A 17,603-nucleotide genomic window follows, 5' to 3' on the forward strand; every position below is an offset into this window, starting at 1 on the left:
AACCATTTACCACCAAATGTTCGAGGTTTGACGCTCAGGGAATTAAAACTAAGAATTAAGAATTTTTTTATAAAAAATTGTTTTTATAGTGTATAATGAATATTTCAATGTTAACATGGAGTCTACCTAGAGTTTTAGGTAATTGATATTGTTGTATGATCTCTAATATAGTTTGTAATATTGACGTGGCCGATAGAAATTGTAAAGTGTTTGTTTGTCTGTGGCAATAAAATGATTTGATTCGATTTTATAACGTGGAACTCAAATTGAAAAAATCCAAGAAATTAACATTTTCATTAGAAAATTAGAATATTACTATTCATTAACATCTCATTAAGTAGAAAATATTTTATTATTAGGCGTATATTTTTAAACTTGAACGTAAATCTGAAATCACTGTGGATTCAATTCAACACACCGTGTGTAAATGACAGCACAAAAGCTGAAATATTACGTAACATTTCAAGTAATATTTGATAATTGGATCCACAGTTGGGAAAAATTCCACACAAAATTCCTGAAACATTCGGCTAATCAAGTTTCACTCTGGAGAAATTAGAAAATTGATATTTATTTTAATGTTCCTAAAAAATAAACTACACTATAGTGATATTTAAATTTACTGTCAGCATTCGTAAAATGGGTTAATTGATAGGTTACATTTAAGGGATACTGACAGTTCTGAATCTGAATAGCGATGCCAGTAACATGAGCCCAACCGCATTGGACTGTATTCCAGCTTTCAACCACAGAATATAAATTTCAATGTTGAATTAATGTGATATGTTTCCAGATTGATGAAAAAAGAAAGTGGACGATTTATCGTTTTTTGTCTCACTCATCAACAATCCTATAACTATGTGTAACCTTTTCTAAATTTAGGAGAGGAATAGCACAAATTTACCTTATTTTTCTTTCCCTATCATTTTGATGATGTACTTATTGTATGAATCAATAGAGAATAAAGAATCCTTTTTAATTCAAATTTATTTAATTGCCTAAACATGATACATAAATACAATAGCCTACACAGTACATTTAGAAAAATCTGGTGTGGTACACTCACACAACTTTCCTTGCTCATTGATCTATAAGCCTCATTAACGAGGATAATTTAGGGAATAACATTAAGCCGATTGGCGGCTAAATAATTAAAACTACGATTATACTATTGTGATTGTGTTCAGAGTACATTTTCCTTTGTTTGAATTATGAAATTTGAGGATTTTTTAAAAGTTGTCAAAACAGCTTTTCTACAAATAAAATATCGACATGTGTTCTTTTGAATAAACTGCTCTACCTACCTACCTCACGCACGAGAAGGAGGTTACAAAGTAAATTTCTCAAGGATGGGGTGGACCCCCTGTTAATTTCTTAGGGAGGAGACTCATGCCAGTTGATAGAGCTAATATATAACTATACAGGGTATGAATTTGAATGAATCGGTCAAGTCGTTTTTGAGAAAATCGTGATAGAAATTTAACAAAATTCATTCTTTTCAGGAATATTACGGAGCTCCTGCAATTTTTCCAGAAATAAGACTCATGTCAGTTGATAGGGCTTATAAATAGCTATCTGGAGTATAAATTTGAAGGAAATCGTTGGAGCCGTTTTCGAGAAAAATAAATAAATAAATAAAACCGTGAAAAACATGGTTTTTTAGCCATTATCAGCCATTTTTTCCGCCATTTTATATTGAATTTCTTATTGTCGGATCCTCATGGTATAAGGAACTTAAGTTTAAAATTTCAAGTCAATCGGTTAATTAGGAATGGAGTTATCGTGTTCACAGACACACACACAACAGACCAACACCCAAAAATCATGTTTTTGGACTCAGGGGACCTTGAAACTTATAGAAAACATGAAATTGGGGTACCTTGAATTTTTTTGGAAATCAATACTTTCCTTACCCATGGTAAAAGGGCAAGGAAAGTAATGAAACGTATAGAAAACATGAAATTGGGGTACCTTAAATTTTTTTGGAAAGCAATACTTTCCTTACCTATGGTACCTAATAGGGCAAGGAAAGTGAAAATCACTGGAAAGTACAAAAACTATGATGATTGATTTTTTTAAAATAAATTGGCGTTACCATCAAAACCTTTTATTGGTTTGTGTGCTGGCGACAAGTAACAAAACAGTTTCAAAATTAGAATCGTATATCGTACAGTGGGCCCTACTTTCTATCTATAGTGAGGTCCACGTTATAATGGCAGTGGGAAAGATAGGAGAACAACGTTGCCGATCCTCTGTTTTGGCAATGCCTTCTATGGAGGGTAACTAATATCGGTTTATTGATGTAATATGAACTGTTCATTCTCGTTCAAAATAATCAATTATATTTTATCAAGCAAGAAATTATATTTTACAATGATTTCATAATGAATTTTCATAATCAAGATTGAATATTTTGTTAATTAGATTTCTACATTGTTAAAAAAACAATCTGGCAACACAGCAAAGCGAGAAAGAGATATCACTATCCGCTTTGTTGAATGATAGACAAGGATAGCAATACCATTGCTAATCAAACACTGCCATTATAACGTGGACATCACTATAGATTTATTGCTTGATTAGATTTATTCCTTAATTGTTGAAACTGAGTCACATTTTAAAAGAACGTATTGAGAAGGTACGAAATCGCTTATTTTCAAATCATAGAGACCGTAATAAAAATGTTCTATAAATAAAATTAAAAATCAGAACTTAGTAGAATTGATGGTGATGTTGTGAAATCTCTCCATAATAAGAAAACAAAGATATTGTCAAATTTCACTAATGATGCGTTGGTTAACTACGTGAAACCATGGTTCTGTTTTAAAGTTTTTAATAAATTTTTAGTGAAATTTGACAATATCTTTGTTTTCTTATTAAAAATCAGAACAATCGAAAGCTCTCTATGGGTACTCAATTTGGAATGGGTAATTTAAAATTATGCACTCTAGATTCACTTTAAACTGCAGCATTGTTCAAATGATTTTTATGTTATTTATTTATAAAACGAATGCTAAAAGCTTAATGTGAATCCCACTATTATTTATATATGTATATAGAACTGATGCCTGCAACATAAATATATATATATAATGCAATGTAACCCAAATTGTGTTCTTGTCAAGAGATGTTATATAATACGGATACCGTATTATTATGATTTCCCAATATTCGTCAATACTGGAATATTGCCATCAAAGATCTCCTTCTCTCTAACATATTAGCCTAGATAATGTGCTACTCCTCAATACTTATTATTTTAGAAATCCGTTTTTCTAGTATTTTTTCTCACATTATTCTCAATTTTAAGAAATCTTCTATAATTTTTGATTCTCCTTCAAATGTAATTAAAAATTATTATACAGGCGCTCTTCATCCAGCATAACATATTCACAGTTGTCGCACTCTACATATACGAAGTAACAACCCTGGCTGTGAGGAGTAGCCCAGAATTGAGGGGAGATAGACATGCCCACAACACAAGAAATGGAGCCGGCTCAAAATTCAGCAGGTCGCCGGCCTACTCTGGGGCCCGACTCTTCAACCTTCTGCCCAAGGAGCTCAAGGCAATTCGGGACTACGGTGCCTTTACTAGAGGTCTGAAGAACTACTTGATCATGAGGCCCTATTATGCATTGGCAGAGTTCATAGACGACCACACATACCAGCATCACAGACCGTGAATCCCCATTGATTGGGCAGAAATTTGACAATTCCCAGGTCAACGACCATGGAGAAGACTACAACAAGATAAGACAAGACAAGACAAGACAAGATAAGACAAGACAAGAAAAAAATACATGTGTTTCAAAAATACTGGCTAAATCGTCGGTCCCGGCTGCCAAAAACAGTCGTTATGTCATGTCTGAGGCCCTGAATTTGATCAGTTGCGACTTGAAAACTCTGACACCAGACCTGAGCAAGCCAGTTCCTCGATATTATTATTGAATTTAGAAAATTGGAAAATGTTACATTTTTTCAAATAAACAAGGAGAATGGTACACTTTGAATGAGGGTACGGTATGGGATATTTTTTACTTTCCTTGCCCTATTACCATAGGTAAGGAAAGTATTGCTTTCCGAAAAAATTAAGGTACCCCAATTTCTAAATTTCTATATGTTTCAAGGTCCCCTGAGTCCAAAAAAGTGGTTTTGGGTGTTGGTCTGTGTGTGTGTGTGTGTGTGTGTGTGTGTGTGTGTGTGTGTGTGTGTGTGTGTGTGTGGTGTGTGTGTGTGTGTGTGTGTGTGTGTGTGTATGTCTGTAAACACGATAACTCCATTCCTAATTACCCGATTGACATTTTAAACTTAAGGTCCTTATACCATAAGGATCCGACAACAAGAAATTCAATAGAATTAAATTCAAGATGGCGGGCAAAATGGCGGATGATGACTAAAAAACCATGTTTTTCACGGTTTTCTCGAAAACGGCTCTAAAGATTTTCTTCAAATTTATATCATGGATAGCTATTCATAAGCACTATCAACTGACATGAGTCTCATTTCTGGGAAAATTGCAGGAGCTCCGTAATATTCTTGAGGAAAATGGCGGATAATTGCTAAAAAAACCATGTTCTTCACGGTTCTCTCGAAAACGGCTCGAACGATTTTCTCCAAATTTATAGCATGGATAGCAATTTATAAGTACTATCAACTGACATGAGTCTCATTTCTGGGAAAATTGGAGGAGCTCCGTAATATTCTTGAGAAAAATGGCGGATAATTTTCACGTTTTTCTCAAAAATGATGACCGATTTTTTTCAACTTCATACCCTGTATAGTAATTCATCAGCTCCCTCAACTGGCATGAGTCTTCTTCCTGGGAAACTGATGGGGGGTCCAGCCCCTTCTCGTGCATGAGGTAGGTAGGTAGGTAGAGCAGTTAATAAAAAGAACACAATATTCGAGATATTTCATCTGTAGAACAGCTGTTTTGATGACTTTTGAAAAAATCATCGAATTTCACAATTTACACAAGGGAAAAGGTACTATGAAAACAATTATATATAAACATATACAGTAGTCTGATCGTAGTTTCAAATATGTTGCCGCCAATCGTCATTATGTTATTCCCCTAAATTATTCTCTTTGGAATGAGGCTTTCAGTTCAATGAGTAAGGAAAGTTGTGTGAGTGTACCACACCATATCTTTAGTTTGCTTTTCAACAAAATATATAATTTCTATTTCCAAGTTTGTAAAATATATCTAGTAAAAATACCTTCGTGCAATAGCTGCGTGTCGTACATGTGCTTATTGAACCAGGAGCTTTTTTCCTCGTCTTTGATTTTGACCCATACGGAGAGGCCATGCCAGGATAAGGTCAAGCGCCCATCCATCGCTGGGGCATCCCTTGAATAGTCCATTCTAGTCTCTGATGATTTTAAACAAGCACCTAAAAAGAAATATATAGCTTATAGAGTAGGTAGGTAAGTGATGATTTCGCACTAAATTCTACAATAATTAATAAAAGTTTTTCTGCCTTATCATTCTCAGAGAAAGAATTGAGTTGATAAATTATTACGGGCGGAGTTAAGACTCTAGGTCCTCTCTGCCACACAACTCACTCTCTCTCTCTCTCTCTCTCTTAGAGAGTAAGTAGGGACTTTTGGTAGAGTTACTTTTGGTAGAGAGTTAGTGGGGAGGATATTTTTATTATTCTATCGAGAGAGAGAGAGAGAGAGAGAAAGAGAGTAAGTAGGGACTTTTGGTAAAGAGTTAGTGGGGAGGATATTTTTAATATTCTTTCCGAAGAATGGACATTCATATGTCCAAATCCCCGCCAATTTATGTAGATGCATAACAATATAATTATCTACAGTTATTATATTATAAATTGCTTTTTCATATCATATACAGTTCAATAATTATATCCTTAGTCTATATTATGTAAATTCATCTATGAGTTTGCTGTATTGTAAGCTATTGTATATAAGTGTATAAGCCAGTATATATTGTAATCTACATAAATAAAGTACTCAATCAATCAATCGAGAGAGAGAGAGAGTGAGAGAGAGAGATTGATTGATTGAGTACTTTATTCATGTAGATTACAACAATATATAATGGCTTGTACACCAATTTAAATAAAATTACAGTATTGCTAATATTATTCAACGAGTTTTACAAAGTATGGTATGAAAAATTAATTAATGAGAATAATATAAAGATTGAATAAGATTATATGATATATTGAGATATGTAAGTACATAAATCGACGGTATTTCAACAAATAATTGTCGATTCTCTGAAAAATCCTTGGAGAGATGAGAGAGAGAGAGAGAAAAAAACATTAGAGAGAGAGTGAGATAAATATCAAAAGACCTGAAATATAAGGTAACCAGCAAAGATTGTGTTAAACATGTGTGGATAACATGAAAACGCTTATATAAAGAATGATAAATTCACAGATAATATTATATAAGGTAGGTATATCATAATATAATAATATCCAGGACTAATTCAAGTTTTTAAGAATAATTAATCGAGGGGACCCAAATATTGAATTAAATATTTCTCATTCAACTGGGGTATATAAGACAAAAAAGGTCTTGTTTTATTACAGAATTATAAATGTGATAATAAACAGCACAATCACAATATTATACGGTAGTACAAGTATTGGGTACCTAGCCTTGGTCAATAATATAGAGGCTTCTATTAAATTTATAAAACAAAATATTGTTTCTGTGAAATTCTATTTGTATACGGTACAGTAACTTACCGTAGCCTACAGTACGGTACCGGCGAGATGGTTGAATAACTGTGTTGATAAAGCCGATATTCAAATACTACCGAAGAAAATTCACTACAATCTATTCATTGTTCATGTTGCCTTGCTCTAGACCAGAGTAACACATAGTTTCAAGATTTCAACTAGACTTAACGTGTGTTTGCTTATTTTATCGCCAGCGCCGAGTGTTATGTAACAGGTAAATAAATGCGACGGAAAGTTGACTTTTGGAAATAAAGTTGTTTAAGACTTGTAAAGTCGTTTGTCTAGGGCGACAGTTGAAATAATTGTAGAATTATAATGAGAATGGTGAATAAAACTATACGAAAGTTTTAGTATGATGAACAATAATTGAAATAAGATGGTACTTGCCTCACGTTTGTTGAATTGCGTCTTCTGTCTTCTGCTGTACTCTATACACTACACAAAAAGAAGTTTGAAGACCTTCTAGACTGGCGCTTGAGTGTACCACGTGACTTGTCCAGTAATCCTGTGGTGAACTAGTTCTTCTGTAATTATATTTTTGAAAACTATGATAGTCTATTACTATAAAAGTTTATTTTGAATTATTACATTATAAGCACTTTAGTTACATTGAGACATGTATAATTAATACAATTATGAATCAGCTTTAATATATCACAGATTATGAACTGGAGTTCATTTTTCATGACAGCTTAACTTCTCTAGTTCTTCACCCATCACCCATCAGTAAACAGATCGATCCAGAATCAAGACAACTTGAATCCTTGAATTTGCATTTTGGATAAATTCCAAAATTCAACAGCATTGACAAGTCGTAATAAAGATCTGTCTTTTTCATTTTGTCACTGTATGCCATAAAAGTGAACACATTTTGGCTAGCCTTGGATTGCCTCTAATTCAACTTGAAATTCCAGTTTTAAATTCAAAGCTTGCATTTCAGATTTTAATTTTTTTCTTATTTCAACTTAGTTAAGTATGTGGAATTGATTAGTTTTTACATTGTCAGTCTCCAAAGTATGGATTCTAATGTAAGTTTGATTTTAATATTCATCATTAGATTATTTCTAAGTTTAATTTCTTAATTCTTTTAAAATATAGTTTTAGAGGTTATGTTTTCAACCTACAAATAACAATAATACAATGTAGTCTATAGGTTCCCACCAACACTAATTTTTCTGATTGTATAGAATGTATAGTTCTGATTGATAGTCCTACTCAGCACGGCTGAATAAGCCTATTTAAACTTTTGGAAATAATAATAATCGATGACGATTCTCCGGTCTATGACTCCAAAGACTGAGCAACTCTAATCTCTCTAAACCGGTCTCTTGCACTGTCACAGGTGTATGAGAATCCTGCTTGAAGATAGACTAAAGTATAATATTATATCTAGGGGTAAGAAGCGGATGCTTATTTGCCTATGTTCACACACATAAACATTAGAGACTATTTCAATTCACACTTGAAGATTTTCCATGATAGTCCAGTAAGTTAAACAAAGGGTTATAGAGAGAGTTTGGACAATTTTTGTCCCTGTTTAGGGTAGTTCTATGTAAATCAAAAGTTCCCATCGCTACCCCCCGTGCTAATGGGTGGGGGTGGTTCAAATGTACCATTTCTTAGTTTCTTGCATATAACTCAAAAACTATGCATTTCACGGACATTAGGTATTACTATACATAGAAAGCTTACCGTACATCATTTTCTACAAATTGATTTGTGAATTTTTTCTATATCTTTCACAGTTTCTGAGATGTCCGCCCTTAAAGATGTGACATTTTTGAAAAAAAACATGTTTACTTCCAATTTTTTGCACTTCAAAAATCTATGGAAAAAATTCATGTTGATTAGAAGCTCATCAGATTTAATGTGGGGGTTGAAATATCCAATTTAGTAACAATTGATCATTTGTCAATGAAATTTGAGGGGAACATCTGAAACACTATTATTGTTGACTCTGCAGCTCAATTTGTAAGCAGGATGTGGAACGGCGGGAGAAGCCTCTACCAAATATGTAAGCATTATGTGCCTTCACCAATTATGTAAGGGGGAAAACTATTATAACAAAAGAGAACAGAATAACTAGAACTTTAATGAGTCTTCAACATATTTACATTTAAACAAAACAAGATTAGTTTGATTATAAAAACATGATTGATATGAATTAATGGGGAAAACACTCGCTTGCAGCTAATGATGATTCAATCTTTGTGGTTATGAAAATTTTAAGAACAATGATTCAGTAGTCACCTACCTTTTTGAAATGGCTCCCCCCTTTGGCATCCACTGGTTTAATCGCGACTTTAGTATTTTAAAAGAACAAATATTAACTAAACAAATGAATAGGCTCAGAACCCGTCTCCCTTAACAATACAATTATTTTTATACTGCCCGATCTGTGACAGAATAACTGTATTATTAAACAAACCGAAATCTAGCCTTTTTCACTGGATCAGCCGGACTTAACTCACAGTCCTATCGAACGAGCTCTCCACCTAATATAATTAATATAAGTCAATGCCAAACATGAAAGCCATTTCAAGTAGGCCTACATATTTTTATCTGTCGCACAAACGGCACGTTTGTTATTAGAAACAAAAGAGAAGCTACGTTAAATTTAGACAGCAAATGAAATAAACAATCTTTCTGTCGATGACAAAGATTGTTCAAGGACAAAAACACTGTTTATTAAACTTTTTTAATTTAAAACTCTAAAATTCTAATCAATATGAGACAAATATATAATTCATATATATGTCCCATATGTCCAGGTGACAAATTGGGGACTATTTAAGAGTTAAACATAGCAATAAGTGCGCATTTCCAGCCCGAGTGTTTAAGGTATAGAACCGCTAAATTTTCACTTGTTGAATAAATGGTCCTCCAAACTCTTCCTTCTATATTGTAGAGTATTCATTTTTTGAATATTCATTGCCTGGACTATGAAGCAGGCCTAGGAATAAAGCATTGATTGTGGAGCTACCTTTAAACCAGACTAACCTTCAACTAATGTCAACTGGAACATTGATGCCAGTTTCTCCAAAAGCCAATTTTTCTGCTCTTGCTTGTCAGCGGGAGACAAGAGTTCATTTGCTTGTCAGTCGAAAATACCCAGTTGAACTTCAATTTCAACTTCATTTTCAATTTCGGAACATGCCTGTTCAGTTGTCAATCTTTAACACATACAGTAATGCCGCGTACAAGAAAATTTTGCTCTCTTGGCTGTTCCAACAGAGTAGAGAAACATCGGAGATGTTATTGCGATCTGCTTACCATTTCTAGAATATTTTTTGAAAATAATAATCTGTTTTTAATTTGCTATGTCCGTCTCTGGCATGTGCTTGTCTGGCGGCCCTGATGGATGATCCTCGACCCAAATTAAAACTTTTCTATTCTGTACTTTCTCCTTACTATCTCTCTCTTTCTATCTATCTGTCTCTTTTTCTTTCCCCTTCTCTTCCCTTCTTCCATTTTTTCTATCTCTCTTTAGTTAGTTTTTCCTCTTGTTTCCTCCTCTGAATTAAAATGAATATATAAATAATTCGAACTCTTCTTCGCACACAGGCATCATAGCCCATGTGAAGAAAATTTCCTATAATGCTTTCTATAATTTTTTTGTAATGTGTATTTATAAAGAGGAATAAATTGATTTGATTTGAACTTTACCTTGTCTTTACTCTGTGGTTTGCAATCTTATACAGTGTAGTATAACTGTATAAGTTATTCTTGTTATGGTTTTGTAAGATAGGGCCATTGTAGTTATGGTCACCATATCGAAAAATCTATAAGAATATGGAATAAAATACATTTCTAAAACTCTGTTGAAACTTTCAGGATGAAGTCGACAAGTCTTACGCAGAAGAGGAAGACTCTAAAGAAGGAATTGATGGAGAAGTGGGAGTCAGTCCATTCTCTACAATTTTTATCAAGGAAGAAGTATATGGTAAGAATTTGAATCCATCTCTTTCCTCTAACTGTTTTCTGATGGTTTATAACTGTACAATAATATGGGAGAGTTGCACTTTTCGGTTATATTGAGGAATAATGGCAGATTTAAATTCCTTTATTCATGTGATTAACAATACAAAATTCAACTTACGTTCTAGCGTTAAAAATAAATACCAGTATCGGTAAAATATCATGGTGAATCGTATCAAACTAAAGAGTTCTACAATAATATTGAGCAAGAAAAATGATGAAATATGCGAAAGTTAAGGTACTACTGTAATGTTTTCACATGAAACGGTGAAGTTCGGACCTTAAGAAGTCTATTCTCAGAGAGGATATCGAGGATACCCTCCCCTTCAGCACTTAACCGTAGATAAAGAATGTTGAAAATTCAAACGAAATATTATTGTGGGGAGAGAGATAGGAAGACAGTGTTGCCGGTTCTCTGCCTTGCCACTGCCATCCATAGAGAACTGCTGATACCGGTATATCTGATGTAATATCAACTGTTCATGCCTGTTAATAACTTAATATTATATTTTATTCGCCACGAAAAGATATTTTTCAATGAGTATTATTTCAATATTTTTCAGTTTAAATATTTTGTTAATTATATTGTTGGTGAACAATCTGGCAACGTTGCGCAGCTGGTAACGGATATCGCTATCTGCTTTGTCGAATGATAGACAAGAATAGCAACACCAATACTGCCATTATAACGTGGACCTCATAATACAGAGTGAAGGGGCTTTTTGACAGGGAATGTGACGCTGGAGTGTAGTATATGGCACAGAGGTCAATACGTACTGGAGACAACAGTCATTGAGAAACTGTGTTATGTCTGATTTGGCTGGTTTTATATTGAAGAAAAAAAAGAAAAACTGTTGAAATAAAATAAAAACATCTAGTACACTACCTCTTCATATAATGAAATACTGCACTGGAATATATATATATATATATATATATATATATATATATATATATTTGAACTACTGATACATTTTAATTGACGAAACAGCAAAATGTAATTTTCTTTCTTCCTTCAAATAAAACAAAACAAAAGATTGCTGCTTCTATTACTGTTGCCTCCAGTTATATTGAGCTCAGTGTATATGTGGAATCTTATTGGATAGACGATTGACTTGGACCCCCTACATTGACAAAATTTGTAATAAAATGTCTTCTGCTGTATTTATTCTCAGACAACTTTCCAGGTTGAAAGACAAAAAGTTACTCCTAACAGCATACCACGGTCTTTTATTGTCACATGTGAGGTATGCTATTCTAGTTTGGGGTAACACATCTAAACAGAACCTGGACAGAGTTTTCAAAATATAGAAATTAGGTGTATGGAAGGTATAAATGATAGACTGGAGTCATGCAGGCCTCTATTCAAAAGACTTGGACTGCTAACAGTACCTTCTTTGTATCTTTATGAAACAATCTTGTATGTGAAAATGAACAGTATAACCCAAAATTTTAATATTCATGATCACAATACACAACATAGAGCCGATTATTATCTAGAAAGCCATAATAGCAGACTTTTTGAGAAAAAGCCTAGCTATATTGGTAGGGTATTTTATAATAAACTACCAAATACATTGAAAAATCAGGAAAGTATAAAAATAGTCAAGAATCAAATAAAAAAGCTTTTAGTCGATGGAACATTTTATAGTATCCAAGAGTTCCTTTCCATCTGAATATCTAGGTTTGTTTCAAAGTCTTGACATTCTATGTGTATGAATACACAGTATTTTCTATGTTATAAATAAACTGGACAGCCTTTTCACATAGGTACATACTGCGAGTTATATTCAAACCATATGTGTATATATATACACACACACACACACACACACATATATATATATATATATATATATATAATATATATATATATATATATATATTACATATGCATATTATATGGTATATTGACTTGTCTTATACTCGATCCTGGGGTCTCCAAGACGTAAAAAAAATGTACTTGCCTTATGTAAAGTGCCAGCTCTACATTCCCTGTCAAAACGACCCTTAACGAAAAAGTTTCCCACACTTTTGGAAGTAAGAAATGAATTTTCAACATTAGAAAGATGAAAATAAATACATGCATCTATTATTTTTTGTGTTTTACTTCATATGGACCTAATAATCTTAATTACTATTACACCTGTTATACTTCATTATACTCAAATTCAATTGATTATGTTGTTTTCAGATTCAAGCAAAGAATCTTTCGAAGATTTCGAACCAACTTCAGCAGAGGTAAGTACTGGAGAAGTCATTGAGGAGCAAATAGAAAGACAGGACACCAAAGATGGAACTACAGCTGTTGAAGAATTGAGGAAATGTGCTCAAGAAAGCATCGGTAGGGATGACCTAATTGATTCTGAAAGTAGGACAGACAAACAGTATTTTTCAGAAGTGAGTGGAATACCAGCTGACCAGTGTTCAGCTGATGAAAGTAGGGCGGACAAACAATATTCTTCAGAAGTGAGTGGAATACCAGCTGACCAGTGTTCAGCTGATGAAAGGGCGGACAAACAATATTCTTCAAAAGTGAGTGGAATACCAGCTGACCAGTGTTCAACTAATGAAAAAAGGGTGGACAAACTATATTCTTCAGAAGTGAGTGGAATAACAGCTGACCAGTGTTCAGCTGATGAAAGTAGGGTGGACAAACAATATTCTTCAGAAGTGAGTGGAATACCAGCTGACCAGTGTTCAGCTGATGAAAGTAGGGCGGACAAACAATATTCTTCAGAAGTGAGTGGAATACCAGCTGACCAGTGTTCAGCTGATGAAAGTAGGGTGGACAAGCAATTAAGTGGAGTAACAATTATTGATACTGTAGATCAGTGTTTAGGTACTTGTGTGGCTGCGAAGACATCGTTCAATTGCGAGTTGTGCAACTACAAGACGAGTAGGTTGAACTTGTTGAAGACCCACATTCGCACCCACACCGGCGAAAAACCTTTCAGCTGTGAGCTGTGTACCTACACCACCTGCCACCCAACAGCACTGAGGAGACACCTAAAATCGCACCGCGGCGAAAAAGGCTACAGCTGTCACTTCTGCGAATACAGGAGCACTCAGTCGAGCGACCTGAAACGCCATCTAAGAAGCCACACGGGCGTAAAACCTTACAGCTGTGAATTCTGTGATTACCAGAGCAGAAGGTCGAGCGACCTACGGAGGCATATCAAAGTCCATACCATCGGACCGAGAATGAGTTGTCGGTTTTGTGAGTTCAAGGGTACAAGTTTGAGCGATCTGAGGAAGCATGTGGCGACACACAAAACGTTCAGTTGCAAACTGTGTGGACACAAGAGTGACAGTGCGGGAGGTTTGGAGACGCATGCGCAGAAACATAACGAACCGTTGCGGTGTACTTTGTGTTCCTACCAGAGCATCCACTCCGGCGCACTCAAGCGTCACCTGAGGACACATTCGGGTGTGAAACCGTACGGATGCGAGTTTTGCGACTACCGAGGTGCGCAGTCGAGTGACTTGAAGGCACACATGTTGTCGCACACCAACGACAAGCCTTACACGTGTGACACGTGTCACTTTCAGACAGCTCGCGTCTACGCGTTGAAGAAACATCAGAGAAGACATGCCAGTTCAAAGGCGAATCTTGAGGATACATCTTAGTACAAAGGCGAATCTGGGGATTTGAATGAACATCTTAAGGTGCGTACAGATTTACGCGCCGCGAACATGAGCAAATCAAATCAAATGCCAAATTCATATAGCTTAAATAATTCACAAAACATGGAAAACAAAATTCAGTTTCATACATTAGAAACTTACTAACAAAAATACAAAAGCTTTTATTGAAACTAAATAATAATCAAATATATAATATTGGCGTTACAAGCAAAACAAAGTTTGTGCGCTAGCAACGAGCATTCAGTAAGCACTCAAACTAGAAAAAAAGTAACTGTAGAAACAAAAAATTTAGCAAACACTTCAAACAAAAAATTAGCATACACTTTCAAAAAAGAAAAAGAAAAAACATGATAGTGGAGTAGTTCATAGTATAAACATAAACGTGAACAAAATATAATTCGTTGAACAAATATTAATTTTGATATAATTATCAAAAGTTTGAAATTAGTGCAGGATAACATTATATAAATTGGGTTCAGTTTGAGAGACAACTTTCAATAGTAAAGGGGGAAATGATTAATTTGAATCAGTGCAGGATAACATTATATAAATTGAATTTAGTTTGATAGACAACTTTCAGATAGTAAAGGGGGAAATAATTTGAATAAAACATGATAATAAAGAATTGATGAATGCCTAGATTTGAAATAGTTTGACTACAACATTTTCGGTCTTGATCCAGTTCTCAATTTTTGTTTTAAGTGCTTTAGAGGGTTTTATTTTTATAAAATGTTCTGGAATAGCCTAATATTTATTAGTTTATTTACCATGTAGTTGAATTTTCTTCTGCATATAGTTAAGTCAGTTCAAGGAACAATAATTATATCTGTTTGCAGATCTGAAAATATAATTAGTTTGAGCAATTCACTTTTAATCAGCTGACTATATCTGTATTTTTACAGAAACGATAAGATACAGATATAAAAAGCTTGGCATCAGCTGATTAAAAGTGAATTGCATATTTGCATCTGTATCTTACCGTTTCTGTAAAAATACAGATATAGTCAGCTGATTAAAAGTGAATTGCTCATGTTCGCGGCGCGTTTATCTGTACGCACCTTAAGACTTCACACGTGTGACACGTGTCACTTGAATGCGTTGACGAGACATCAGAGAAGGTTCTGGGATTTGATAAGGTGCATACGGACTTGAGCCCCGCACAAACTCATCAATTTTTGTTCGTACAATATTTTGCCGTCCTTGCAAATTATATTGGTAAGGATTAAACAGATTATTTACAAATTCAGTCTGTTTCCTCATTTTTGACTCACTTGCATTTAAGTAGGGCTTCAAAACTGATTGATCACGAATACAGGATTCACTCGTTTTAATTATTTAAAATATGTTTTTTGCTGTTGCTCTTTTTCCATTTTTGTTTAAAAACCACTGGGAAATTACAAATTCTGACAAAAATGATCTAACTACAAACAGTAATGATAAACTGGTTTTTTTGTTTGTGATATATTGTATTAATATTGTTCATTTTGTGGGTTATGTGATGTTACATTATTTTGTAAACTGTTTCTTGAAAATAATAAAATTCGGTTTGAATAGAACAGAACAATATTTGGGAGTAATTAATAGGATTTTGAATGCTGTGGCCCGGTAGCACAAAAGCCGGTTAAATTTTAACCGTGATTAACTTTACGAAGGCGTTTTTGAAAAGACGGCTTGGCTTCTCTGATTCGTTCTCGTGGAACTAATCACGGTTAAAATTTAACCCGCTTTTGTGCAACCGGCATTTTATCTTTCAAACGAATGAAGAAAAGAAGTGTTATATAGAAGCAATAATCGATTAAATGATTACTGGAAATAGTGACAAAAAAGCTTGAAAGCTAGTAAGCTTGAAATTGGGCTACCTGAATTATTTTTGGAAAGCAATACTTTCCTTACCGTCCTATGGTAGTAGGTAGGGCAAAGAAACTAAAAAATCTGGTGTGTTGCACTCACACAACTTTCCTTGCCATTATGAAAATTGATCCCCTGACGCTAGTGTTCACGCGCATCTCAAGTCCACTATTTAAAGATCTGAGCCAGCTGGTGACAGGACAATACGCTGGAGACACACGAGGTCTGCTATCTCTTCATAGTGAATGATTTTTAATAGAATCAACAGTTTGCAATTGAATAATCACATTTTCTCGAATATCGAGCTTATTTTCAATTTTAGGTGAGAATGTCACAAGACATTAATTGTAGAGATTTTCATGCTCAATCTTTTCCACTGGTTTTTTTTTGTTTAAATTGTATCTGAAGCCTGATAATTGGGAAACTAAAATCAAACTTTGCATAGATAGGGCAGAGCTCCTGAAATTTTTACAGATGTGGGACTTGTTGCAGCTGATAAACTCATCAATAACTATTCTAGGTATAAATTTGATAAAAATCGTTGGAGCCGTTTTCGAGAAAATCGCGAAAATCCTGTTTTTGACAACATTTTAACCGCCATCTTGAATTGCCTTAAGTTCCAAATTTCAAGTCATTCCGTTATTGGGAGATGAGATATCGTGTACAGACTGTACACAGACGCACATACACTCATACACACACACAGACCAATACCCAAAAACTACTTTTTTGGACTCAGGGGGCCTTGAAACCTATAGACATTTAGAAATTGGGGTACCTTAATTTTTTTTCGAAAAGCAATACTTTCCTTACCTATGGTAATAGGGCAAGGAAAGTAAAAACATAATATGGTTATGCTGCAATTTATTTTGCTGAATATTAAGAAGAGTCATAGCAGAATATTATTGATATGCAGTTATTCAAAATAATTACGGTATTCATTTCAACACTTGATAATGGAATGAATACCCAAAACCGGTTCTTTAATTAAAGATAAAAAAAAATTCCAGCTTTGATATTCATTTATATACCCACAATTTCAATACTAGGAATAGAGAGAATTTAACAGTGCCTCACGTTCGACTGAGGAAAACTTACAAAAGCCATTATTTCCAGCAAATAAAATTATTCAACAGGCTGCCGATAGAAATTAGAGCGCTACCAGTTGGTCGTTTCAAGATGGTAGTCAGCAAGTGGGTTACATCCAAGTCATTCTATACAGTGCAAGTTTCTTGAATCTGATATTGTTATTAATGTCTAGCAGAGTAGAGTCTTGTTCATTGACCGAGCGAAGTGAGGTCTAAGATTCAAGTCGACGGTTTGGCATTTATCTTAATGTTTAAATGTTTATATGTTGCGCATTTATGGCGAAACACGGTAATAGATTTTCATGAAATTTGACAGGTATGTTCC

The 17,603-nt window shown here is 34.2% G+C and overlaps 2 protein-coding genes across 2 annotated transcripts in view; one reads left to right on the top strand and one right to left on the bottom strand.

The window, feature by feature from the left end:
- LOC111059307 (protein scarlet) overlaps positions 1-7,240 on the bottom strand; it is a 54,170-nt gene extending 46,930 nt beyond the window's left edge. Inside the window, 2 exon segments of the mRNA XM_039419731.1 lie at positions 5,220-5,393; positions 7,104-7,240. Of these exon segments, the coding sequence (XP_039275665.1) occupies positions 5,220-5,364 (145 nt within the window). The 5' untranslated portion in view covers positions 5,365-5,393; positions 7,104-7,240.
- Positions 7,241-7,435: 195 nt separating this feature from the next.
- LOC111059304 (zinc finger protein 64) lies at positions 7,436-15,094 on the top strand. Its single transcript, XM_022346938.2, has 3 exons — positions 7,436-7,744; positions 10,551-10,659; positions 12,889-15,094. Exons 1-3 carry the CDS (start codon positions 7,733-7,735, stop codon positions 14,322-14,324), a joined length of 1,557 nt encoding a protein of 518 aa, XP_022202630.2. The 5' UTR covers positions 7,436-7,732; the 3' UTR covers positions 14,325-15,094.
- The last annotated feature ends 2,509 nt before the right edge of the window (positions 15,095-17,603 follow it).

The sequence above is a fragment of the Nilaparvata lugens genome, chromosome 1 (assembly GCF_014356525.2).
Source record: "Nilaparvata lugens isolate BPH chromosome 1, ASM1435652v1, whole genome shotgun sequence".
In the NCBI taxonomy this organism is placed as follows: Eukaryota; Metazoa; Arthropoda; class Insecta; order Hemiptera; family Delphacidae; genus Nilaparvata; species Nilaparvata lugens.

Excerpts from the sequence above, each read along its gene's own strand:
- LOC111059304 (XM_022346938.2), top strand. Across the intron at positions 10,660-12,888 it reads TATCAAGGAAGAAGTATATG|ATTCAAGCAAAGAATCTTTC; the intron begins GTAAGAATTTGA and ends TGTTGTTTTCAG.